A 27,597-nucleotide genomic window follows, 5' to 3' on the forward strand; every position below is an offset into this window, starting at 1 on the left:
ATGGAATCCGAAATGTTGATTGGCTGGCAGGATGAGAGAGCGGAGCTCAGGGCGGAGTTATCACGTCTGCAGGATGAGTTGGCAGAGAGCAGAGCGGAGAGGGAGGAGCTTGAATCTCGAGCTCAAGCTTTGACTGACAGGGTAAGGAGGGAGCCAGTGACCCATCTGGGTGCATCAATAACAGAGTATACACATGCCAAACTGTTGATCTGTCTGTCTGTCTGTTTGTACCCATGGTATTTAGCTGTCTCAGACGCTGGACCCTTCTCTGTCATTATCAATGCGTCTGGACGACGAGCAGAGAGAATGGCGGAGGAAGCTCAGAGAGGGCAGGGAGAGAGAAGCCAGACAGGCTCTGCTCATTCACAAACTTCAGAACAAGGTCACAGCAACTTCATTGCAGCTCTAATTATGCTTTATAAAACTGCTTTGATACTGATTGTGAAGGTCTCTGTAGGAATTTATCTTTCTGTATTCATAACATGGACCTTGTATTGGTCTAACTCAGATTTAAAAACATTTCATTTAAAATGTTGTGACTGGAATTGATTAATAATTAATAGTCATTGCATGACATGAACAACAGCAACTTTGTCAAGTGATGTTGGTTCTCCAACTTTTGCATCCAATGCAGTCACTCTCCACAACAGTATAGGAAGCCATCAGATTAAAATGAGTAACTAAACTAATTCAAATTAGTGTAGATACTAAACTGATTAATTAGTGGTACAAGTGCGTAGCTGATAGCTGGCTATGGAGCATCAGAAATGTCCATGTACAACTGTTCGTGCAGACCAAACCTAAGTTGTAAAGACTCTACAACATGACTAATGCTTGCCCCAATAGGCCTGACAGGGGGACTACAGCAGTCAAGAGTACGAAATCATTCATAATTCGGATTAAAAATGTTGGGGTATTTTGGATTTTTTGAAAATCTACTTTTGTGAACTAGTCCTAGGTTTTTTGCCTAATCAGAATCAAACCAGTTCAGGAAGATTCTCCGGAGAGTGAATATAAATAATTATTCAAAAAAGTTGAACTTTCGACTTACCGTCGCAAAGTGATGGCAAAATATTTGAAAGGGGCAGGGCATCTTTTACTAAAACAGCTATAACGTTTGAACAGAATGAGATATCTTTGCCAAACTCAGAACACTTTTGTAAGAGCTCAGTCTAAGGTCATGTCACAGAACTTGGCCACCTGTCGGCGCTATAAGAGGAAAAAAGCAACCATTTGTCCTATTAAAATCTTGGAATAAAGTGTCACAAGTGTCAATAAGAAGACAACAAAAAAACATGGCCGATGATGTTTGAGGACCTATTATAGACAAGGTTAACTGTGTTTGACTCACAGCCATAAAGGTCTGTAAGAAATTTGAATGAAATCACCCAACAGGGCAGTATTTCGAGTAACGATTGTATATTGCACATTTTTTCACACGTACACACAATATTCATACCATACGCTAGACCTTCTCATTACGAACAACTTTGCCTCTTGAACCACTGCTCTCAATCAAACCATTTGTTAATTGATATCTTTGGGAACTAGTCCTAGGTTTTTCACTCAGTCTGGAAAAAAAAAGATGCAGTACAATTCTCTGGACTGTCTAGGTCAATAATTATCAAAAAATGTTGAAATTTACCCTTTGGGAACCTATAATGGGGTCGTTTAGAAAAGTAGCCTGTCCAAATATACTCTAAAGCCTATAAAGCCTAAACGTAACCTCAAAACGTCACAAAACCTGGTGAGCACATGCCACAGATGATTCTAAACAAGCATGCAAAGTTTTAGGGAGGTCAGACTGCTATAACAGTCATAAATGTAAAAAAAAACATGATATTTACATTGGCAAATTATCTGGATTTGACAAAAATGCTGTTTTTTAATATTGATTTAGGTGGTTACAGGCTTGCTAAATAATATATAATGTCTTTTTTCAAATGTACTTAAATGCCTTCAAGTGCGTGAACCCTGGTTAAATTAATATTTCCTGATAATTTACTCACCCCCATGTCATCCAAGATTTTCATGTCTTTCTTTCTTCAGTTAAAAAAGAAATAAAGGTTTTTGAGGAATATATTCCAGGATTTTTCTACATATTGTGGACTTCAATGGTGGCCAATGGGTTGAAGCTCCAAATTGCCGTTTCAATGCAGCTTCGAAGGGCTGTACATTATCCCAGCAAATAAATAAGAGTCTTATCTAGTGAAACAATTGATCATTTTTAAAAAAAAAAGTTACATATTTATGTACTTTTTATCAACAAGTGATTGTCTTGTACTACGGATGGCCAGTTGTGCCCACCTGTATTGTTAGGGCAATAAAAGTGCTGTTTATGTGAGTGGCTCATTAACCTAGCCATATAAGAGGACCAATCATATTGCAGTCAATACAAACAGTCTCTCACTGGTAATTAATGTGCTCATGCATGTCAGGTGTTGGAGTACAGAGCTCGCTGTCAGACTCTGGAGCAGCAGTCGATCAGCGAAGAGCGAGAGCTGAGGATCAGAGAGGTGAGACAAACAACAATACTCAATGTTTTCCTGGAGATCTGTGAGCACCACATTAACATTAACGATGTGCATTTCACAGAGGATGCTGCGGGATGAACGCAGTGACACACTGGAGAGCACCCTCATCAGGCTGGAGGAGGAACAGCAGAGGTGCGGGAACAGTGTAAATAAAGATTATTATGTCTTCAGTGCTTGAATTGCTGTGACTGAGTTGTGTTTGTTCAACGGAACAGATGTCTGGGGCTCTCGGAGGTCAGCGGTCTTCTGCGGAGTCAGCTCAGCCAATCAACAGAAGCTAATGAAGCCCTGCGGGACGACCTTAGGAAGCTAACAGCTGATTGGTCCAAAGCGGTGGAGGAGGTGGTGCAGAAGGAAATCGATTGGCAAAAAGAGAAAGAGGTGAGGAATAAATATATGCAGCTTATTTGTGATGTTCTTGTTTGTTTGTTAGTTAAGTTTTAGAGATTTGATTCTGAGACATTAAAAGAGTAGTTTTTTTTCCAGAACAAAAATTTACAGATAATGTACTCACCCCCTTGTCATCCAAGATGTTCATGTCTTTCTTTCTTCAGCTGTAAAGAAATTATGTTTTTTGAGGAAAACATTTCAGGATTTCTCTCCATATAGTGAACTTCTATGGTGCCCCTGAGTTTGAACTTCCAAAATGCAGTTTAAATCAGTTATTTTCTAAAAACATTTACAATTTACATACTTTTTAAGAGTACACACAGAGCTAGACAAGACGAGCATTTGAGGTTAAAAAGTATATAAATTGTAATTTTTTTAGAAAATAACCGATCGTTTTGCTAGATAGACCCTTCTTTCTTCGGCTGTGATCGTTTAGAGCTCTTTAAAGCTGCATTTTGAAGTTCAAACTCGTGGGCATCATAGAAGTCCATTATGTGGAGAGAAATCCTGAAATGTTTTCCTCAAAAAACATAATTTCATTACAACTGAAGAAAGAAAGACATGAACATCTTGGATGACAAGGGGGTGAGTACATTACCTGTAAATTTTTTTACTGAAAGTGAACTACTCTTAGTTCTCTACTACTCACACACACATAAGATAATTATAAAATCATAATTGTTTAATGTACTGTAAACACATTGGAAGCATCAGTGAAAGGTATGAAGCTGTAAACAGTTTTAATGTTGTTTTTTTCTTTTTTTATATTCTTAAAAATGAAAATCTTGTAATTAATTACTCACCCTTGTGTCGTTCCAAACCCGTTAGGGCTTTGTTCATCTTTGTAACACCAATTAAGATATTTTTGATGAAATCCACAATCTTTCTAACCCTGCTTAGACAGCAAATCAACTAAAATGTTCCCAGAAAATAACAACTTTATTTAACAATTCTTGTGGTACTCACAATAATGGCAGAGGATGTGATTTGGGGAAGAAGAAATTGTTGAATAAAGTAGTGATTTTTGTTTTCTTTGCACACAAAAAGTATACTCGTATCTTTGTAAAATTGTGATTGAACCACTAATGTCACATGGACTGTTTTTATGATGTCCTTACCTTTCTGGGCCTGGGAACATTTCAGTTAAGTTGCTGTCTATGGAAGTTTGGAAAGCTCTCGGATTTCATCAAAAATATCTTATTTTGTGTTCTGAAGATGAACAAAGTTCTTACGGGTTTGGAATAATGTGAGGGTGAATAATTAATGACAGATTTTTCATTTTTGGGTGAACTATCCCTTTAAGCTGGAATAGGGACTCTAATAGAAATGTATAGTTTATGTAAGCTTCACCTTCTCCCACTTGACTTTTGTGATGACATTTGCCAGAGCAAAATCCATAGTCCTAGTCCTAAGATGTAAATGTAACAAATTCTCTGTGCTGTCACCTAACGTAATTACAGTAATTTCAATGTGCAGCTTTAAATTCACTTGCTGGTCCTGAAATTTGCAGTGTGTACGTGGCCTTCCAGCAGGTTTAAGAGCTTTCGGTAGTTGCTTAGCAATGGCTCAGTTTTTCCTGAGGATTTTATCAGTGCATTAGGGAATGTGCTGTAATATATTGTCACCGAGCAACTGCGCAGCGGCACACATAGTTGGGTGTGTGTGTGTGTGTGTGTGTGCTCCATTAGTAGATAAGAGCGAAAAGACATTTCAGAGGTGTTTCACAGAATATAAAGATATAACTATAAACATAAATGATAATTGTTTGCATAAAAGGTAGAGATTTTGGCTCAAGTTTTTCTTTAGATGAATGCTTCTGTGCTTTGTTAGCTTTTTTTGAATAACCTCACATTACATTTTAAGAAGTATATGTTTAAAATGCATTTTATTTGAATATGCTGTTATCATGCAGTAATGATTGCATCCCTCAGATGTCTGAATACATTCAGCGTTTTCTCACACCTCTGCAGCTGTGAACATTATCATTATCATAAAGAGAACACTCTGTAAATATAGTAGGGAGGGAGATGTTGCTGCACTTGGTCTGTTGTTTTTTTCTTGTTCTTCCAATGACAGACGCAGATGGATGAGTGTTTGTGGCATACACTGACTGTACTACCACATGTTTCTGACAAACTGTGCTCCTCAGATGAGCCACAATGCAAAATAGGCATTTACTGGTTTTATTGATGCAATATTTTATTTATGAAACAAGTAATTTTATTAATTGTGTCGTGCTATTATTTTGAACACAGGCTTTGACAAGCTACATAGGGAAGGAGCAGACCAGGTTGATGACTCTGTGGGGACGTGTAGTCACTCTTAAACGCCAGTGCCACTCTCTGAAGACTGCTACTGACAAGTGAGGACATATGGAACTATATATTTTCTATTCAAAAATATATTTTAAAATGTAAAATACTCCCATGATGCAAAACTGAATTTTCAGCAACATTACTCCAGTCTTCAGTGTCACACAATCATTCAGAAATCATTCTAATATGCTGATTTGCTGCTCAAGAAACATTTCTTCTTATCAATGTTGAAAACTTTAATGTTTTTTTATATTTAATGCTTAATAGTGTTAATATTTAAGGATTAGTTAACTTCCAGAATAAAAATCTCCTGATAATTTACTTACAACCATGTCATCCAAGATGTTCATGTCTGTCTTCTTCAGTTGAAAAGAAATTAAGGTTTTTGAGAAATAATTCCAGGATTTTTCTCCATGTAGTGGATTTCATTGGGAGCCAACGGGTCCAAATTGCAGTTTCAATGAAGCTTCAAAGGGCTTTAGTTGAGGAATATGGGTCTTATCTAGAAAAAAACTGGTAATTTCTTAACAAATTACATATTTATATACTTTTTAACCACAAATGCTTGTCTCGCACTAGCTCGACTTCATGCATCACGTAATCATGTTGAAAAGGTCACGAGGGACATAGGTGGAAGGACCGACCCAGTGGTTACAAAGTGAACGTGCAAAGAAACTCAAACGTTTGACCTTTCCAATGTGATTACATAATGTGTGAGATTGCAGATCTAGTGCAAGACGTGCATTTGTTGATAAAGAATATATCAATTTTTTTTTTTTTTTTTTTGGGGGGGGGGGAATGATTCATCACCCTTATTCCTTGACTGGGATCATGTAGAGCCCTTTGAAGCTGCATTGAAACTGCAATTTGGACATTCAACTCATTGGTCACCATTGAAGTCCACTATATGGAGAAAAATCCTGGAATGTTTTCCTCAAAAGCTTAATTTCTTTCCGACTGAAGAAAGAAAGACATGAACATCTTGGATAACATGGGGCTGAGTAAATTATCAGAAAATTGTAAACCAATCCTTTAACTCCTTTATGTTTTTGTGGAAACTGTGATACATTTTTTTCAGGATTCTTTGATGAATAGAAAGTTCAAAAGAACAGCGTTTAGAGGTTTAGATCAATTTAATGCGTCCTTGTTTTTCTATACCTTCCGTTAAGTGTACATGTGTTTTTGTGCTGCAGAGACCTGTGGGAGCTAAGAGCAGAGTTTTCTCGTCTCTCCTCATCTCTCCTTTCTGTATGGGCTTCTCCTCGATCAGCTCCCACGCTGCACCATGACTCCTCTGTAGGCCACTCCACTACAACGCGGCCTCTCTCTTCCTCCCAGGGGCCGCTGTCTCTTGATGATTTGAGTCATGAACAAAGAGGGGAGAGGAAGTCGATTGAATTAAAAGCTGACCTAGAGTCAGAAACTCTGGAACTAAGGAACAGGTCTATATAGGATTCATGCATTAATTTCACTGCATTATTTGAAGCATTCACAACATATATATATAAACAATGGAAGCCTGTTTCTGCCACTGAATGAGAAATTTTAAAAAAATTATTGCGACTTATCTCACAATTCTAACTTTTTTTCTTTGAATTGCGTGATACAAACTCGCAATTCCATCTTTTTTCTCAGAATTGTGAGATATAAGCTCACAATGGAGAGTTATAAGTCAGAATTGTGAGATATAAACTTGCATTTCTGAGAAATAAAGTCAGAATTGCGTGATATAAACTAACAATTCTGGGAAATAAAATTTTGTGAAATAAAAACTTGCAATTGCGAGTTATAAAGTTAGAATTGCATGAAATAAACTCGCAATTGCAAGTTATAAAGTCCGAATTCCAAGATATAAACTTGCAATTCTGACAAATGAAGTCAGAATTGTGTGATATAAACTCGCATTTCTGAGAAATAAAATCAGAATAGCGTGATATAAACTTGCAATTCTGGAAAATAAAATTGTGTGCTATAAACTCGCAATTGCGATTTATGAAGTCAGAATTTTAAGATATAAGCTCACAATTCTGAGAAATTAAGTTAGAATTGCATGATATAAACTAGCAATTCTGGGAAATAAAGTTGTGTGATATAAACTCACAATTGCGAGTTATAAAGTCAGAATTGTGAGATATAAACTCGCATTTCTGAGAAATAAAGTCAGAATTGCGTGATATAAACTAGCAATTCTGGGAAATAAAGTTGTGTGATATAAACTCACAATTGCGAGTTATAAAGTCAGAATTGTGAGATATAAACTCGCATTTCTGAGAAATAAAGTCAGAATTGCGTGATATAAACTAGCCATTCTGGGAAATAAAGTTGCGTGATATAAACTCGCAATTGAGAGTTATAAAGTCTGCATTCCAAAATATAAACTTGCAATTCTGAGAAATTAAGTCAGAATTGTGTGATATAAACTCACAATTGTGAGTTATTAAGTCAGAATTGTGAGATATAAACTCGCAATTCTGTGAACATATCAGTCTTTTTTTTTTTCTCCTCAGAACTGGACTTTAAAACTTGCAATTCTGACTTTATGTCTCACAATTTTGAGTTTATATCATGCAATTCTGACTTTATATCTAGCAATTCTGATAATGTAACTAGGGATGCACCGATCCTTATCGGCCGATCACTTGCGCGTTTTGTCAGTAAAGCCGGTTCTGTAATCAGCGGTAAAGGCCATCAGGTGCGTGATTTCACGTTGAGCCGTATATACTACACACAGCCGTTGTTTACCGACGAGCTGCGCAAATCAATGTTCATTATCAGTGTGAATGTGCGCCGCTCGTCGGTAAACAACGGCTGTGTGTAGTATATACGGCTCAACGTGAAATCACGCACCTGATGGCATTTACCGCTGATTACAGAACCGGCTTTACTGACAAAACGCGCAAGTGATCGGCCGATAAGGATCGGTGCATCCCTAAATGTAACTCATAATTGTGCATTTATATCTCACAGTTGTGAGAAAAAAAGTCAGAATTACGAGATTCAAAGTTGCATTTCTGAGAAATAAAGTCAGAATTGCGTGATATAAACTAACAATTCTGGGAAATAAAATTTTGTGAAATAAAAACTTTAAATTGCGAGTTATAAAGTTAGAATTGCATGAAATAAACTCTCAATTGCAAGTTATAAAGTCTGAATTCCAAGATATAAACTTGCAATTCTGGAAAATAAAATTGTGTGCTATAAACTCGCAATTGCGATTTATAAAGTCAGAATTGCATGAAATAAACTCGCAATTGCGAGTTATAAATTACGAGATTCAAAGTTTCAATTGCAAGAAAAAAAGTCAGAATTGTTTATATCTTGCAGTTCTGACTTTATAATATACAATTGTGTTATTATATCTCACAGTTGTGAGGACAAAAAGTCAGAATTGCAAGATGTAAACTTGAAATTGCAAGAAAAATAGAATTGATTTAGATAAAAAGTCGCAATTACCTTTTTTAATTTTTTTATTCAGTGGCAAAAACGAGCTTCCATACTTAAACTGTTTACACCATCATTCAAAAAATGTTTACTTATGAATTTACAAGATGGTATTAGTTACAATTTCTGTATCAATTACAGTGTTTCAGTATTATGATGTTGTACTTTGATTTTTTTCAGGATCACAGAGCTGAATATGACAATACAAGCTCTTGAAACTGAACGGGAGAAGCAGGACGCAGAGATGGAGAAGAGACACAGGCAGGAGATGGAGAGAGAACGAGATCAAGAAAGGAAGTGGGAGAGACAGATAGAAATGGAGAGAAACTTTGAGTCTGTCAGGCATGCTGTCACAACACTGGTGAGTCCGACTGAGAACAGAAAATAAATTGTTGTTATTTTAGTGAAGCATGAATGAATTCATGTATTCACTGTTTTTTTTTTTTGTCCAGTCGAGGATTCTCAGCTCTCAGCAGATGAGCGGACAGGCAAGCTCTCTGTCTTCAGATGATGCATCCAGTGAAGGACTGTCTTCTGTCCTCTCGGTCATCGCTCAAGCTGAGACAGCCCTGCAGTTGAGACAACAGGAAGTACAGGTTGGTCGGTGTTAAATCAGAATTGAGCCGGTTTATTTTCTTAATAAATGTTGTGAATTGTGAACAATTCATCAGTGCATGTTTTCCATACAAACACAAAGGTTTCATTGTCTTTTATCTAAATCGAATAACTTGTTCTTTAAAATTTCTATCTTATTTGGCTGATTAAACCAAGCCCCCATAATATGCCCAATCTTTTTGTCAGGATGCTCAGATAAGCTTGCGTAGACTTGGAACAGAGAAAGAATCACTGGAGCAGCGAATCATGCTGTTGGAGAATGAGAGAGCAGAGTTTCAGGAACAAACAAATCAGGGAGCACTGCAGATAAAACACACACAAGAGCTACTGAACAGGTAAAGAATCTCATTATATATATTCACACAAACACACTTTTACTTTTTAATATTCCTGAAGGGTACCTTTAGGGTTTATCTAAGTATGTTGAAATATAGCATCTTTTTAGGTTATTCACAATATATGGTAACACTTTGACAATAAGGTGTTAACATTAATTAATGTATTATCTAACATGAACAATCTTTTAATCTTTGTCAATGTTAGATAATAAAAATACAGTTGGTTATTCATTGTTAGTTCATGTTGGTTCACAATGCACTAACTAATGTTAAAAAACAAAACTTGTGAGTAAATGTTGAAATTAACATTAAGATTAATAAATGCTGTGGAAGAATTGTGCATTATTGGTTCATGTTAACAAATGTACTTAACTAATGAACCGTATCTTTTACTTTAAAATTAAAATAAGTGAATACAGTGTTTTCTTTTAAATTTATAGTAGCGTTAAAAGTTTGGTGTCAGTAAGACATTTATTGAAAGTAATTACTAGTTTAATTCAGCAAAGTCACGTTAAATTGATCAAAAGTGACAGTAAATGCATGTGTAATATTATGTTTATAATAGAAGAAAATCTGTTTCACTTAAATGCTGTTCTTTTGAACTTTCTATTCATCAAAGAATCCTAAAAAATGTATCATGATTTCACAAAAATATTGATATTTTGAACATTGCTAATAATAATAATAATATTAATTGTTTCTTGAGCATCAAATCAACATATTAGAATGATTTCTGAAGGATCACGTGACAATGAAGACTGGAGTAATGATGCTGAAAATTCAGCTTTGCATCACAGGAATAAATTATTTATAATTGTAATATTAGTCACAATATAAGTGTTTTTTTTTTATCATATTTTTGATCAAATAATAAATAAAACTACAAAAATATCAATAAAAATATAAATAATGAAATATATGCTAAAATATATATTTATATTTTGATCAAATATAAAAAAAACATAAAACCAAGACTAAGTATTGGCTGATCGCTGAAATTGCTATAAACTGACATAGCTGAATATATAAGAATAATATATATAGGTATTGTGTGTGACAGTGAAAAGGAGATGGTGACTAGTCTGCGCAGTCAGATAGAAGAGGCTGAGAGACTCGCCGAGGAGCTGAGGCAGGAGAATGAACACTTGAGACGACAGAGAGAGAAAGAGGAGGAGGAGAGAATCCAGCTGGAGGGAGAAAGACAGAAACGGTACGCTTCTCCATCAATCAGCCCTTAACATTATGCAGAATTCATTTATGTGCGTGTCATTAGAGTCCTGTTCAGTCATGCTCATCAAGCTAAATTCTGCTGGTAAATAACTCTGATGAGGTTTATTCGTAAATCAGCATGGAGGCAGAGATGCTAGAGACAGCACAGCTGTGTGAGAGAGAGACCCGCACCCGTCTGGAGCTGCACAGCCTGCAGGGGGCGCTAGAGAGAGAGAAGCTGGACAGAGCACGAGCTGAGCAAGAGGCGGTGGACACAAAAGATTCTTTACTCAAGGTAAACCAATACACCTTTTTCTTCAACATGTAAGTAAGCTCATGGGCGAGACTTCCGGTTCATTATCCACTATAGGGAAATAACAAGAAGAACAACAACGTGCAGTTAAAGCTAGCTGGATGTGGATGAGACCAGAAGTCAGACCCATACAATTTACAAATTTCTGCGCCAACTCTTACAGGAAGAAAACAATAGATAGAGCGGAGAGAGGTGTGACTGCCACAAATCATTCTCACAATTTCAGAAAAACCTCATCTATGGTAGCCAGCTGTGTTCTCTACTGCTGCTGTGGAAACTTACTTTTTTCAGGATCCTTTGATGAATAGAGAGTTCAAAAGAATAGCATTTACTTGACGTGGAACACTTTTGTGACATTATACATGTTGTCACTTTTGATTAGTTTAATGCGTTGTTGTTGAATACAAATATTTAGTTTCATAATAAAAGGAAGAAATCTTACTGACCCCAAACATTTTGAATGATGGTCCTTCAGAACTGCCTTAATTCTTCATGGCATAGATTCAACAAGGTACATAAAACATTCCCCAGAGGTTCTGGTTCATATTGACATGTGTGGAAGAAAAGTTCATTTTACTTATCATATGTGCTTATGAAACGTTCTGTAAGTTTCTGCTTTATCTAAACCTGCTCTGAAGATGACATGAGGTAAAGGTATCAGGGCCCCAAAACATAAAGGTTTAAGCCTTGGGAGTATCCCTGGTGAAAAAAACAGCTAAAACCAGCCTAGGCTGGTTTTAGCTGGTCAACCAGCCTGGTTTTAGCTGGTCATAGCTGGCCGCCAGGCTGGTTTTAGAGGGGTTTTGGCCATTTTTCCAGCCTGGCCAGGCTGGTCAGGCTGGTCTTAGCTGGTCAGGCTGAAAAACCACCTGCTAAAACCAGCCTGACCAGCCTGGCCAGGCTGGGAGACCAGCTAAAACCAGCTACTTCCAGCTTAAACCAGCTTAAACCAGCTAATACCAGCCAACCAGCCTAGGCTGGTTTTAGCTGGTTTTTTCAGCAGGGATGATATAGTAGAATGTGTTTCTCTGTTTCCTTACTATGTGTGTAAGGAGATGTAACCTTGAAGGCTAGGGAAGAGATATAAAAGTGGAGGAAACTCTCCCTTTTTTGTCACACTCTGCAGCAACCTGTGTTTCTGTATGACTGTTTGACCTTTCTTGCAAGAAATAAGTCTTTGAAAATACCCTAAGAGTGAATTTGTCTCTTATACGGTGAGAGTCATTAGATTTTTGCCACAACACATGATAGCATCACACAGTCGGCTGCACATCCATGACGCAAATCTCCTTTTTCACCACATCCCAAACATGCTCTTTTGGATTAAGAGTTGGTGACTTTGGAGGCCATTTGAAATTAGTGACGTTCAGACCTTGTTCTATTGTCCAATTGTGCTGAGCCCGTGTGAATTGTAGCCTCAGTTTCCTCTTCTTAGCTGACAGGAGTGGCACCTGGTTTGGTCTCCTGCTAGTGTAGCCCGTCTGCTTCAAGGTTGGACGTGTTGTGCGTTCAGAGATACTCTTCTGCATACCTCAGTTGTAACAAGTGGTTATTTGAGGTGTTGTTGCCTTTCTGTAAGCTTGAAAAGTCTGGCCAGTCTCTTACCTCTGGCATCAACCAGGCATTTTCACCCACAGAACTGCCACTCACTGGATGTTTTCTCTTTTTCGGACCATTCTCTGTAAACACTTAGAGATGGTTGTTTGGAAGTGACATCTTTGTTTTTTTGGGTGTTATCATATAAAATATCACTACAGAAATAGCCACTACCAAAACATGTCATCATTGTTTCAGTAGTGACAAAAGGGAACACAATCTTTTATTTTGTGTAAATAAACTGAATTTTAGTGCAGTTATGCCTTTTTTTTTGTCTTTTATTATGTTTTAGTGTTTTAGTATGCAAGTTCAAATTCTGTAATGTGATGTGGTCACTACCAAAGCATTACTTTCACTACCGGAAATGTGCAGTCACCACCAAAACATGGGATGTTTTGTCAAAAATCAAGTATACTGAATTATCAACTAAGATGTTATGATAGTTTTTGGGTCATTGTATATTCAAACTAATGAATCCTTAACTTGGATATCAGTATAAACTACTTTTTGCCTTTTACAAAGAAAAAATGGATCTAACATGCAACAAATCTCTTACGTTACATTTGAAATATTGTTAAAAATGTAATTGTTTTTGATATACCTCTAAATTTTTTTTTAATAAAATAGCAAAAAAAATAAATAAATTACAATGTAGATGTAAGCAAAATTTTAATACAAAACACCCCCCACAACATAATGCTGCCACCACCATGCTTTACAGTAGGTATGGTGTGTTTTGGGTGGTGTGCTGTGTTTGCTTTTCGCCAAACATAATGCTTGGTGTTTGGTCCAAAAAGGTCAAATTTGGTCTCTTCAGACCATAGCACCATTTGCCAGAAGGTATCAGACTCTTCCAAATATGTTTTGCATGGAAAAAATGAGAAAGGCTTCTTTTGAGAAATGAGAAATTCCTTCAAAGTTGCCTTTGGCCTCCTGGTAGGTTCTTTTATCAGTCTTCCTGGCTCTGTCTTCCACTTTGGATGGACAGCCTGATCTAGGCAATGTGCTGGTTGTGCCATACGATTTCTCACTTAATGATTCTCTGAACAGTACTCCACAGGATAGTTAAAGCCTTTCAAATGTTTTTGTAGCCTTCTATTAACTTGTGTCTTTCTACAACTCTTTTTTTGAGGGTGTAATGTGACAAAAGTCACAGGGTATGATGATTTTCCATAGGCACTGTAGGTCAATATAACCCTTCTAATCAAATTATTATTACACTGCATCGGTAGTGACAAATTTCAGAAAAGGACAAATATTCTAAAACTTTCTGAAAATACAAAATGAGAATTAACTGCACAATTACTAGAAATGTGTACCTTGGATTTTATACAATTTTCTTTTTGGAAAAATAAATTTTTTTCAAAACTTTTCCAACTCTGACTTTGAAACATTTCTTTAGAATGGCCCATAAATACATAAGCAACACAGTTGTGTCAGTTCGCCCAAAACTTATACACACCAGCCCTGTGACATCAGGTAATTCCACCTTAAAATGAATCCATGGAGTTTTGTCCAAGTTGTGTCATTTCCCATACTGTATTTTGTCACCCATCCAAACCTCTCAGTCATTCCTTTATGTTGTCCTTTATTTTTTCCTCTCTCCTCCCTTCCAGGCACGGGAGTCCTTACTGGCCCTGTCCTCCAGTCAAACCCAGCTCAAGAGGGAGTTGGCAGAAGGTCGAGATGCCCTAGAGAAAATGGCTACTTTAAATGAAGCCCTGGCCAAGGACAAGAGAGAACTCAGTGTTCATGCTCTGCAGGTCTGGCACGCAGGTTTAGCCCATCTTTAGCATAGATCACTTACACTACCTAGGGACATGACCAAATCCCCGCAAGCTGTCACAGGCCTCTTGCCTTTAATTACTTGATCCAGCGCCAGATTCACTTGCTGGTAGGGCCAGGTTTGGGATGGAGGGATGAGAGGTGTGATTTTTGTTTTCCTGACCCCTCAGCTGGAGACGGAGGTGGCAGAAGCCCAGGCCCAGATCCAGGCATGTGGCGCAGAGATGGCAGGTCTGCGCAGGGATGTGAAGACCACGTCTCTAGAGACCAACGAATTAAGGTGCGGCATTGTGATACAGAGGGACATATTTTGCATTTTTGCTTTTTTTTTTTCTAAATGATGAAATGCAAAACAAAAATAATGAATTTCATATAACACTACTAAATTAAGAATATCTTGATATATTGTTTATATTGCCTAAGTAAAATATCATTTTGTAATAGCCAGTTTAAAATCTGTAGATGAAGTGTGTCAGTGACTCTAAATAACAGCTAATCATGTCCCTGATGAGCTTGTATGAGTTTGGTAGGAATACTAATGAATACATGGGGCTTTAGATGACACTATAAATGTCTGAGTTTATCTCAGCAGCTGTTAGATTTGGCTGTAGTATGCTGCCCTGTGTTTTCACAGCCAGTGATTCTTTACTGCAATTGTGTTGATGATCCCACTGCATTCTAGGGAACGAAGAGAGACGGATCTGAAAACTCTGCAGCAGCTCCGAGACCGAGAGAGAGAGCTGGAGAATGTGCTGGAGACTGAAAGGGAGGACAGAGAGAGGGACGTGACTTCTCTCACAGAAGAGAAGAAGAATAACGAACAAAAGATTGCAGAGGTGAGAAACTCAGACAATACTGACTGCTTGAAAACTAGACTCAGAACACAAAAAAAGTAAAGTGCATTTTTGAAAAAGCAAACAATTTTTTCTAACTAGGTGCAAGGTGCAGCGAAAGAGAACTCGTTTTGCTATATGCGTGCACAGTTTGAGAGACTGATCGCTGTCAGACAGGCGCACACATCAAGACGGTGCTCATAGAACGCAGGAGTATTGAACAGTATTGAGTTATTTTAGTTTTTTTGGTAAATACTAGAAATAAAGATTTCTCTGGTTGACTAGTAGTTGTTAATTTTAAGCATTAGTCGACTATTAGTCGCACGTTTTTTAATAAACCATGTAAATCATAATAATGAGCCTTTAATGAGCCTTTAATAACATAGCCCCATAACGCTCAAACTCATGCAAAAAAGCTTGCCACAGCTGGGTATAATAATTAGGTATGTGTCAGGAAAACACAGCAAGGAGACTGCATTAAGAGACTGTTTTAATAATTTATTGAAAAAAAAGTGCTTCCTTTGTTTTTGGCTTAAGAAATGAAGTCTGCGACACTTACTCGTCATCTCAGTAGTGATGCGCCTGTATGCATGTTTCATACAAATTGCATAATCTGGGAATGCAAAAGTAGTTCATTTAAAAGTAGACATTTCAGTCTCTATAGATATATTTTTCATGTCTGTAAGGCAAGTATACACAGTTTCTACTGTTCAGCTTCCACACTCCACACAGACACTTGAACAGCGCACATTTTTCTAGGTTAACATTAGATTAAGCTGCCAAGTAAAGTTGCTACTTCATACATCTTTCAGATGAAAAGCCGTATTTGAGGTCGATGAATGATAGGTCAGCATTTGGATGTCTTGCCTGATGCACTATATACCGCACTGACCAGCTGTTAACAATCTGTCTGTTTCTGACTGCATGATTTCGCCACTTCCTGTGGAATTTTTTTTATGCGACTAAGCAACTAAAAAAATTTAGTTCGACCAAGCCTCTTCTCCTTGACTAATGGTTAGTCGACTATTCGGGGGCAGCCCTAGTAAATGTCAAAATACCTGTCTTTGCAAGTATCCTTGTGATATATCTTCCGTGATGAAGAATGACAAGTTGTTCATCCAGTAGGCTCTGAAACACAAAACAGACCAACCCACACAAACACGTATACATGTGCATTCCATAAGAAAGACTATTGATTGAGTTCTGGTCACCCTAGGTTCTTTAAAATTATGGGATTTAGTGTATATTGTTCTGTATACATATTCTCCTTTTTCAAATACTTCTTGTGGTCTACTCATGGACATGTGTTTGTTTGTCAGTTAACAGAGCAGTGCAGCACTATAATGAAGGAGTTGCAGAGTGTCCAGGCAGAACTGCTCCAAGCAGCAGAGCAGCAGAGAAGAGCCGAACGAGAGAGAGATGACCTAATTAGAGAGAGCCAGAGACTAGAGGACACAGCATGTTCACTGGAGAGAGAGAAGGAGGAACTCACACAGGTCAAAGAGGAACTCAGGTAGAGTCTGTGTTTATTTGTTTAAAAAAAGTATTTCTCAAAAAATAAATAAATAGTTTTCTTTCATACTAGTCTTTTTAAGCTTTATGAGCTGTAGAACTCGATCAGAATCGATTGGTTAAACCAATCCCCTATTAGTTTCTAACCTGCTGCTGTCTTTCTTCAGAGATGTGGTAGCATGCCTCCAGAAGCAGATTGCTCAGGTTCAAGAACAGGCCTCAGGTTTGCAGGTGCAGTGCAGTCAGCTTCAAACACAGGTGGAAACACTAACACAGACTAAAGATGTCTTGCAAGGTCAGACTGTTTTATTATTAAAAACTTGCTTTTCACTTTACTGAATTAATATATTTGTGTATTTGTGTGTGTGATTAAAATGTAATTAACATTTTTCTCTCTTAATTGTGTAGGAGAGATTCAGTGTCTACAGACAGACTTGGAACGAGAGACAGCACAAAGAGAAAGGGAAAGAAAAGAAGCAACAGAGGAAAGAAGGAAGAGTAAAAAAGAGATAGAAAACTGGCAGTCTGAATGCAAGAGGTTTCAGAGAGATGTTGAACAAGAATCACAGAAAAACAAAGTACAAGCAGAGGAGAGCAAAACAGAGAGAGAAAGATGGCAAAAAGAGAGAGAAGCTCTAAATGCAGAACTCGGCCAGAAAGATGGAGAAGTGGAGATACTAAGGAACAAGATTGATGGTTTGTTAAAAGAAAAAGAAGAGCTTTCAGACATCTTGGATAAAAGAAACACAGAACTTGAGAAACTCCAAACAAAATCAGCAGCAGAACATAAAACAGCTGAGCTAAGACTGAGAGAAGCATGTGATGAGATTGAGAGATGGAAGGAGAGAGAAAATGAGGTTCAAAGAGAGAAAGAAGAGTTAAATCAAAAGTTTATAGAAGGCGTAGAACGAGAAAGTCAGAACATCAAAATCACAGAGAGGGAGAAGGCAAAGATGTCTGATCTAATGAAAAAGAAGGAGGATGAAATACGAAAGAGAGGAGAGGATATCGAAGAGTTAAAATTGAAAGTCCAATCACATGAGAGAACAATTGAGAGTCTGGAAATCGAGTTACAAGAGAAAGAGACCTTGGAGAGTAGATTAGAAACCCTGGAGAAACACAACACTCAACTAAAGGAGAGAGAGATGGAGAAAATAAGAGAAAATGAAACCAAACAAAAGAAACGAGATGAGCAGCAGAGGGAGAAAGAAATGAGATGGAGAAGACAGTTGGAGCAGAAAGATGGAGAAGTGGAGATACTAAGGAACAAGATTGACCATTTATTAAAAGAAAAAGAAGAGCTTTCAGACATCATAGATAAAAGAAACACGGAACTTGAAAAACTGCTAACGAAATCAGCAGCAGAGCAGAAAACAGCCGAACTAAAACTGAGAGAAATGTGTGATGAGCTTGAGAGATGGAAGGAGAGAGAAAATGAGGCTCAAAGAGAGAAAGAAGAGTTAAATGAGAAGTTTATAGAAAGTGTAGAAAGAGAAAATCAGAACCTTAAGATCACAGAGACAGAGAAGGCGAAGATGTCTGATCTAATGAAAAAGAAAGAGGATGAAATACGGAAGAGAGGAGAGGATATCGAAGAGTTAAAGTCGAAAGTCCAATCACATGAGAGAACAATTGAGAGCCTGGAAATCGAGTTACAAGAGAAAGAGTCCTTGGAGAGTAGATTAGAAGCCCTGGAGAAACACAACACTCAACTAAAAGAGAGAGAAATGGAAAAAATGAGAGAAAATGAAACCAAACAAAAGAAAAGAGATGATCATGAGAGGGAGAAAGAAATGAGATGGAGAAGACAGTTGGAGCAGAAAGATGGAGAAGTGGAGATACTAAGGAACAAGATTGATGGTTTGTTAAAAGAAAAAGATGAGCTTTCAGACATCTTAGATAAAAGAAACACAGAACTTGAGAAACTCCAAACAAAATCAGCAGCAGAGCAGAAAACTGCCGAACTAACACTGAGAGAAGCATATGATGAAATCGAGAGATGGAAGGAGAGAGAAAATGAAGTTCAAAAAGAGAAAGAAGAGTTAAATCAGAAGTTTATAGAAAGTGTGGGACGAGAAAGTCAGAACCTCTTGATCACAGAGAGAGAGAAGGCAAAAATGTCTGATTTAATGAAAAAGAAAGAGAATGAAATACGAAAGAATGGAGAGGATATTGAAGAGTTAAAATTGAAAGTCCAATCACATGAGAGAACAATTGAGAGCCGGGAAATCGAGTTACAAGAGAAAGAGTCCTTGGAGAGTAGATTAGAAGCTTCAGAGAAACACAACACTCAACTGAAAGAAAGAGAAATGGAGAAAATAAGAGAAAATGAAACCAAACAACAGAAAAGAGATGAGCAGGAGAGAGAGAAGGAAATGAGGTGGAGAAGACAGTTGGAACAGAAAGATGGAGACTTGATAGACCTCAAAAGCAAAATTGAAGAATTAGTGAGAGAGAAAGAACATATCTCATTACTCGTGGAAGAAAGAGATAAAGATGTTGAACAGTTACAATCTATGCTGTCTATAGAAAAGAGAACTCTCGAACTGCGACTGAAAGAGGTGAAGGACAATGTGGAGTGGTGGAAGAGACGAGCTGACAGCATAGAAAAAGTGAAGGAGAGTGTAAACCGGGTTGCTGAAAGAGAGAGGACGGAACTAAGAGAGCTTCTTAGAGAAAAAGAGGAAGAAGTACAAAAGAGGGAAGAGGGTATTGGTGATCTCCAAGGTAGAGTTCAGTCATTAGAGGTAATCATAGAAAAACTAGAAGCTGATGTTGAGCAGAAGGGCGAACAACTTAAACTTCTAAAGGAGCAAAACTTAAAGAATCAAATAGAGGTGGACAGGAAGCAACTAGAGCTAAAGGAGCAGGAGAAACAACTGAAAAGAGAACTAGAAGATCTCAATATCAAAATGGAGGCCGTCATTCGAAAAAAAGAAGAGACACTACAACGGGTGGAAGAGAGAGATGGTGAGCTAAAGGAATTACAAGCAAAACTTGCACAAGAGCAGAAGGTGTTTGAACAGAAGCTCAAATCAGAACATGAAGAGGTCAACAGGTGCAAAGCCAAGTTAGCTAAAATGGAACAAGACCAGATGAACTCAGAGGAAAGAGAAGAAGAGAGAAGGAAAAAACAGGAGATTGAGGAAAGAGATAGGGAGCAGATACTAAAAGGAGAGCTCCTTCAGAAGGAGGCGGAGTTGAGGCAGTTGAAACTGAAGTTTGATGAACTGAACCAGGAGAATGAGGAGAGCAGGACGATAAGAATGGAGCAACAAGAAGACCTTGAACGCCAAACTGGCCTCCTAAGAGACACTGAGGAGGAGGCACAGACACTGAAGAGGAATTTACAACAAAAAGAAAAAGACGAAAGAGACCGAGTCCATCGTGAGGAAGAAGCAATGAGAAGGTTGAGAGAAAAGCTGCATGAAGCCGAGCAAAGGAATCTTGAAGTTTCAAACAGTCTACGAGAGACTGAAATGGCACTGGAGAAGGAAAAACGTCAACACCGAGAGAAAGAGGAGAGACTTACAGACTGTAATCAAGAGCTACTATTAGTCAGGCGTGAGCGAAATCACGAGAGGGAGACTGTTGAAGATCTGAAGAAACTTACAGGAGAACAGGGCAAAGAGGTGAAAATACTGAAGGGAAAACTGGATGAACAGTTAGGAGAGGTGGGAAGGTTGTCACAACTGCTCCAAGAGTGCCGAAGGGAAGCACAAATGCTTGAATCCAGGACAGAGAACAGTGAAGAGGAAAAACAAAGACTGAAGAGGTCTTTGAGTCAGATTGAAGATGAGAGGAGGCATCTGGAGACCCAGCTGAGAGATGAAAAAATGGAAGTGGAAAGGTTGAGAGCCAGGCTTGAGGATCTGCAAAAAGGTCAACAAATCCTGATAGAGGAGAAGGCGGGACATATGGAAAAACTTGGGGCTTGTGTACGAGAGCTGGAGGAGGAAAGAGACCATCTCTCAGCAGAACTTCGAAGGAAAGAGAGGGAGATTGAGGCTCTGAGAGATGAAACACTTCGAGAGAGGCGAGAGAAGGACCGGATAAGCTCTTTGCTGAACGACACAAAAGAAAGGAAAGAAGCACTGGCTGCACAGATGGATATGTTACAAGAACAGGTGGTTAATCTTTCAAGAACCAAAGAACAAACCAAGTCAAAAACTCAGGAACGAGAAGAGCAGAACCAGAAGATGCGAGAGGGGCTGATTGCAGGTCTTCAGGAGATGGCAACTCTGAAGGAGCTGCTAGAAGAGAGTCATCTTGAGGGAGAGAGACTTCGGTCCATGATGCAGGAAAAGAAGGATGAGTGGGTCCGAAGCAGAGAGGAAGGCATTAGGGCTGCTCAGATTGAGGCCAAAGATCTTTTGCACAAAGTCCAGATTTTAGAGAAGCAAAAACAAGAGTTTAAGACTGCCCTGCAACTCCAAGAGGAGCAGCGTAGGAAGAAAAATGAGGAACATTTGCGAGAGATGGAACAAATGCAGATAAAACAAGAAAAGTTAGAAGAAGAATTGGTGACCATCAACAGCATAGCCGAGCAGAGAGAGGCTGAGCTGACAAGAGCAAGGGCTAGAATGGACATCCTGGAAGATCAGAGGACTGAACTCAGTTCTTTGGCGGCAGAAAGGACCAGGGAATCAGAGGAACTGAGCAGCAGATTCAGAGAGCTGAGACTTGAGGTAGACAGACTAAGAGAGGACAGAAGAAGAGAGAGTAAAGATTGGGAGGAACTCAAAAGAGAAAATAAAGAGAAACAAGGTGCATTAGAGGGATTGGAGCTCCTCAGAGAAGCAATGAGGGAAAGGGAAAAGGATATTGAATTGATGAAAGAGAAATATGAAAATGAGAAAAGAAAAAGTGAGAAATTTCAGCAAGCGGAAGAGCAAACCATAAGACAACTAGAATTGCTGTCAGAGAGGCTGAAAGACAAAGAAACTGATTTAGAGAGTATTCGAGAAATGGCGTACAAAGAACAATCAGCAAAACTTGGATTGCAGAATCAGTTTGACGATGAAAAAAGAACTACCAAGATACTGAGGGAAAAAGTGGAAACCTTGGAGAAAGAGAAACAACAGCTTGAGACCAAAATGGAAGAGGACTTACGTAACCTTAGAGAATCTGAAAAGAAAAACAATGCACTAAAGATGGATAGTGGCCATGGTACTCTATCAGACTTCCTAGAGATAAATGCTGAGTATCAGCCTCATGACAAGTTGTTAGAGATGGACACACTAAGAAAGGACCTTACAAAAAGGGAACAGGAAATAGAGAGGCTGAGGACCAAGGCTGAGACCCTGCAAGCTGAGATAGACAAACTGCACTCCACAATGAGAAATGAGAACATAAAAACTGGGCCACCTGAAAATGAGGACTGGGGAAGGCTAAAGGAACAAATGTCTGCTGTCCTTACAGAAAAGGAGGAGAGGGACAGACTCCTCAAAGAGAAGGACGCTGAAGTATATGCTCTGAAAGAGCGAGTTAAGGAGCTGAGTAAAGACAGGGACCGTGTCAGAACGGCTTTGGAAAAAACTGAATCCATGCTGATTTACTACAAAGAGAGGCTGGAACAACAGGAGCATAAGAGAAAGCGAGCAGAAGCTGATGCGTCACAGGTCAGTAAGGCAGAGACATGTCTAAGTTTAAAATGCCTAGTATTTGTGCTGATATGGCCTTGGACTTTATTCAGACACCTACTGGTGTGGATGCTGCAAAAGCTAAAAATTTTAGTTACAAAACATAAAAATGTCCTTATTTTCAACCAAATCAACCAACAAAAGTCTTATTTATATGGGTTTCTTTGATCCAAAATACAGCAAAAACAGTAATATAGTGCAGTAATATTCCATTTTGAATATATTTTAAAATGTAATTCATTCCTGTGATTACAGCTAATTTTTAGCATCATTACCCCAGTCTTCAGTGTCACATGATCCTTCAGAAATCATTCTGATATGTTATTTTGCTGTTCAAGAGTTCAAAGATCAGCATTTATCTTAAATAAAGAGGTTGGTATATACACTATACCATTCAAAAAGTTTGAAGTCAGTATTTTTTGAGGGGAAAGAAATTATAAAAGTTAATACTTTTATTTAGCAGTGATGCTTTAAAATTGATCAAAAGTGATGATAAAGACATTTATAATGTTACAAAAGATTTATATTTCAGATAAATGCTGTTCTTCTGAACATTCTATTTATCAAAGAAACCTGAAAAAAATCTACTCGGCTGTTTTCAACAATAATATTAATAATAAATAATTAAATTATTATAAAAAAATACAAATATTAGAATGATTTCTGATGGATCATGTGACTGGGGTAATGATGCTAAAATTCAGCTTTGAAATCACAGGAATAAATTACATTTTTAAATATATTCAAATAGAAAGCGGTTGTTTTAAATAGTAAAAATATTTCAAAGTTTTACTGTTTTTGCTGTACTTTGGATCAAATAAATGCAGACTTGGTAAGCAAAAGAGACTTAAAAAAAACATAAAAAATATTTATGTCCAAAAACTTGTAGTGTAAATTAGTTTGATTATTTTGTATATAATTAAGACTAGTGTCTGAAACTCACAATTTAGCAGGGATTGTGATCCTAAAAAAATAAATGGACCATTTATTAAGTCAGTAAGTATATATAATCATTCTAGATTAATCTAGATTAAAAAAAATTATCTATACCCACCCCTAATATATATATATATTTAAGAAATTAATTAACAAGGACAGTCAATGCATTTATAATGTTACAAAAGATTTCTATTTCAAATAAGTGCTGCTCTTTTGAGTTTTCTAATCATCAAAGTATGCTGAAAAAATGTGCCATGGTTTAAAATTAATAATAATAAGAAATGTTTCTTGAGCACCAAATCAGCATATTAGAATGATTTCTGAAGGATCACTGAAGACTGGAATAATGGCTGCCGAAAATTCAACTTTGCCATCATAGGAATAAATTGCATTTTAAAATATCTTAAAATAGAAAAGTTATTACTTTTTCAGTAGCTTTTGTTGCTACTGTGTCTTTAAGACTTTTTATTTACATGATTTACTGACCTTTCTCAATGTGAAACCAACCATGTGACAATTTCAAAATTAGACAATTTTATGCTTGCTTCTTGAATTTCAGGCATAGTTTTCAAATCTGTTTTGCATGTCCCCTTTGAACACCATATTCAGTGAATTGGTAGTTTATGATGCATTGTTTTTGGCCAAAATTAATAGGAGAAAGAGCTTGAACCAAAGGCCCAGTCCGTAAATGAAGTGGATACAGATTCCGCAGTGCAGGGACGCCTGTCGGCGATGCAGCGGGCCGTGGCACAACTGGAGGTGGAACAAAACCTCCTGCAGAAGAAAAACAATCATCTAGAGAAGAAGATTGAGAGACTACGAACTGAGCGACAGCACCTGAGAGAGACACTGACGCAGGTATGTGCACTGCTCACAAAGGGACCATATATTATGATGTCAGTATGATTCATATGCATGATTACTGTATATATTTGGCCATCACCAGGTTGAGCTGGAGAGGGGGAAACTGAGGCATCAGTTGTCACAGAGAGAAGCTGGAGTGCTGGTATGATGGAGAGAATACATTTGCAATACATTTGCGTTTTATTCTAGTTGTCTTTCTGTGTGATGGAATATATATTTTTTCTTATTACAGTATAATTAAAGTTAAAGTCTTAATTGAATATTATTTATATACTATATAATATTTTGATTAACTATTGCAATAAGTTGTGTTTTTATGTGTTAATTGCTAGTGAAAAAGCAAAAATGGTTAAATATTGTGCTGTATAGGCCCTGTCAGATGGTACCGAAAAGGAAGAGCTTAAGCGTCTCAGAATCCGAGCCAATGAACTGGAAGAACAGGTTTGTCCCTAACACTTAACACAACTGTTCATTTGTATTTTGGCATATAAAATAGCCTCAGAACTTAAAGAAGACCATACCATGCCCATTTTTACAAGATGTAATATAAGTCTCAAGTGTCCCCAGAATGTGTCTAAAGTTTCAGCTCAAAATACCTCACAGATAATTTATTATATCATTTTAAAAATGCCTATTTTGAGTGGAAGCAGAAACATGCATGTTTTCATGCATGACTCTTTAAATGTAAATGAGCTGCTGCTCCCCGCCCCCTTTTCCAGAAAAGGGCTGTGCCTTTACAGCTTGTATGCCAGATACTCTGATCTGTTAAACATCTGTTTAATTTTGATTATCATGTCTGTCGCAATGACATCATGTGTTTTAAAGCCATATCAGTTTAAACCTCTGATATACGGTTTTCTGAGAGCACACATCTGAAGCATATGCATGTGAGTACTAAACTAGTTCTCTTTCATGTATTATTGCGCTTAAACTGTCAAATACACACAAGTTTATGTTAAAAACACACATGAGTTACAAAAACAGTCGGTTATGTCTGTGAAGGTAAACAGCTGGGAAAGAAATCACGTTTATATTAGATCTGTGTGGCAGCAGCGTAATATACAGTAAATAAATCAATAAATCCACTGCTCTAATGTCTTTTCTGAGGCTGGGACTCTAACTAGTGTTCTGTACTCGTCTGTACAGCCAAAGACAGAACAGTTAGCATTCTTTGCTCAACTTTTCTCCATGGCGTTAGAACTTGTACACCGTCGTCACTTGAGAAAACAAATGACGGCGCTTTGGTTGTAAACGTGCAGATTAAGGGACGGTAATATTATAATAAGATCCCCTTTCTACATCACGGGTGGAGCGAAATCTGACTGGGCTACTGGGTTGTCTTTTTTTCACATTTTCTATGGTTGGTAAATGCACTGGAGACCCTACTTAGCACTTAAACATGGAAAAAGTCAGATTTTCGTGATATGTCATCTTTAAACCCAATTTTTTAGGTTCATCGTCTTCGTCTCATGTTGGCTGTGGATCATCAGCAGAGGGCAGAGTTCATAGATCGCTCTCTGAAGAACAGCAAGAGTCTGACGTCTCTGAGGCAGGATCTAAACGAGTCTCTAGCTGTGGTCTCCCAGCGGCCCGTCCCCTCAGTTTTGGAGTCAGAGACACAGAGGCTGGACAGGAGCATCAGAGAGGAAGAGCTCAGATTGTCTCTCAGCTAAAGCTAAAGATATAAAACACTCATTCGTATCTAATGACTATTATATAGTTTAACATAATATTTTTGCACTTAACATTAAGTAATTCTGGCTGTGAGCCTCAGATTTGTTTCACACTCAGGGTCTGATATTGTTTTACTGTTACTTTACATATATTTATGTATTTTTTAAAAAGCATTTCAATATGTTGTAGATCATTCTTAACGGAGACGTTCACTTGCAGAATGAACATTTTCTGATAATTTACTCATCCTTATATCCTTCAAGATGTTAATGTCTTTCTTTCTTTAGGCTTAAAGAAATTAAGTTTTCTGAGGAAAAAATTCCAGGATTTTTCTCCATTTAATGGACTTCAATGGGGATCAATGGGTTGAAGATCCAAACTGCAGTTTTCAGTGCAGCTTCAAAGGGCTCTACACAATCCCAGCCGAGGAATAAGGGTCTTATCTAGTGAAACAATCTGTAATTTTCTTAAAAAGATAAATTATATACTTTCTAACCACAAATGCTCATCTTACACTAGTTTTTCGTCTGCGTACTTTGGTTAAAAAAGGTAGTGAAGGGTGAAAAGTTAATCATGCAAGATAAGCATTTTTTTTTTTTTTAAAGATAAGATCCTTATTCATTGGTTGAGATCGTGTAGAGTCCTTCAAAGCTGCATTGAAACTGCAGTTTGGACCTTCAACCTACTGGCTCCCATTGAAATCCGCTATATGGAAAAAAATCCTGGAATGTTTTCTTCAAAAACCTTAATTTCTTTTCGACTTAAGAAAGAAAGACATGAACGTCTTGGATGACATGGAGGTGAGTAAATGATCAGGAAATGTTCATTCTGGAAGTGAACTTCTTTAAAATGCTGATCAGCTACAAAGTCAGCTTAAGGCAAGTATTTTAGATGGCAAAGTTCAGGTTTACCTCTGTCAGATAATTTCACAGCTGAAAGCTTTGCAGTCGTGTTTACAATACTTTTAAAAGCTATTCTGTAAGTGTTACGTGTGCAATATAAGCTATATGTTTAATGAAATGCAATACTGTGGGTTATTTTTTTATCTTCGTTTTTTTAAATAAACTTTATTTAGAATCACAGTGTCCCTACATCTCCCATAAGTTGCTTTGGATACACGCAAGATGCATACATTTAAGCACTTTAACAGCACGCATACAATCAGATTTGTGTGGTATGTGTGACGGCCTCTCATGAAAGTCAGCGTCTTAAAATCAATTACAGAGCACTTGAATATAATGACAGGGTTATGTAATTTAAAGGCAGTCGTGCTCCTGAGGCCTTGTTGCTTTACCTCGTATGAACTGTTACAGAGTGTTAGTCACCAGGGGGCGCTCTCTGTATGGAAACATTGTGTGGCTTCAAGTCACCCACATAGCCAACTCTTCTACATCCTTTTTATAGACTAATCTTGCTCAACTTTGACAGTATTAATCGCAATCAAAATACACATCTTCAAAATACCAAATACAAGTAACCTTTGCTTATAAAATGTACTGGCATGTCATCTAACTCTGATGGCCAATATGTGGGTGAAACTTATGATAACATGAGTAGGTCATATTTAATTTCCAAAATAAATAAATAAAAATACTAT

At 37.5% G+C, this 27,597-nt stretch overlaps 1 protein-coding gene across 1 annotated transcript; it reads left to right on the forward strand.

Moving 5' to 3' along the window:
- Nucleotides 1-27,082, forward strand: LOC141340940 (uncharacterized). Its single transcript, XM_073846060.1, has 23 exons — nucleotides 1-141; nucleotides 245-382; nucleotides 2,439-2,516; nucleotides 2,596-2,666; nucleotides 2,750-2,915; nucleotides 5,180-5,286; nucleotides 6,433-6,681; nucleotides 8,861-9,041; nucleotides 9,133-9,276; nucleotides 9,482-9,630; nucleotides 10,694-10,843; nucleotides 10,981-11,137; nucleotides 14,368-14,514; nucleotides 14,707-14,816; nucleotides 15,219-15,372; nucleotides 16,689-16,882; nucleotides 17,049-17,176; nucleotides 17,290-18,109; nucleotides 19,271-22,502; nucleotides 24,117-24,320; nucleotides 24,409-24,468; nucleotides 24,696-24,767; nucleotides 25,778-27,082. Exons 1-23 carry the CDS (start codon nucleotides 1-3, stop codon nucleotides 25,997-25,999), a joined length of 7,074 nt encoding a protein of 2,357 aa, XP_073702161.1. The 3' UTR covers nucleotides 26,000-27,082.
- The last annotated feature ends 515 nt before the right edge of the window (nucleotides 27,083-27,597 follow it).

The sequence above is a fragment of the Garra rufa genome, chromosome 8, assembly GCF_049309525.1.
Source record: "Garra rufa chromosome 8, GarRuf1.0, whole genome shotgun sequence".
Lineage (NCBI taxonomy): Eukaryota > Metazoa > Chordata > Actinopteri > Cypriniformes > Cyprinidae > Garra > Garra rufa.

Coding starts and splice junctions, on each gene's coding strand:
- LOC141340940 (XM_073846060.1), top strand. CDS start 1: ATGGAATCCGAAATGTTGATTGGCTGGCAGGATGAGAGAGCGGAGCTC. Junction 383..2,438: donor TTCACAAACTTCAGAACAAG/GTCACAGCAACT, acceptor CATGCATGTCAG/GTGTTGGAGTACAGAGCTCG. Junction 24,469..24,695: donor AGAGAGAAGCTGGAGTGCTG/GTATGATGGAGA, acceptor TGTGCTGTATAG/GCCCTGTCAGATGGTACCGA.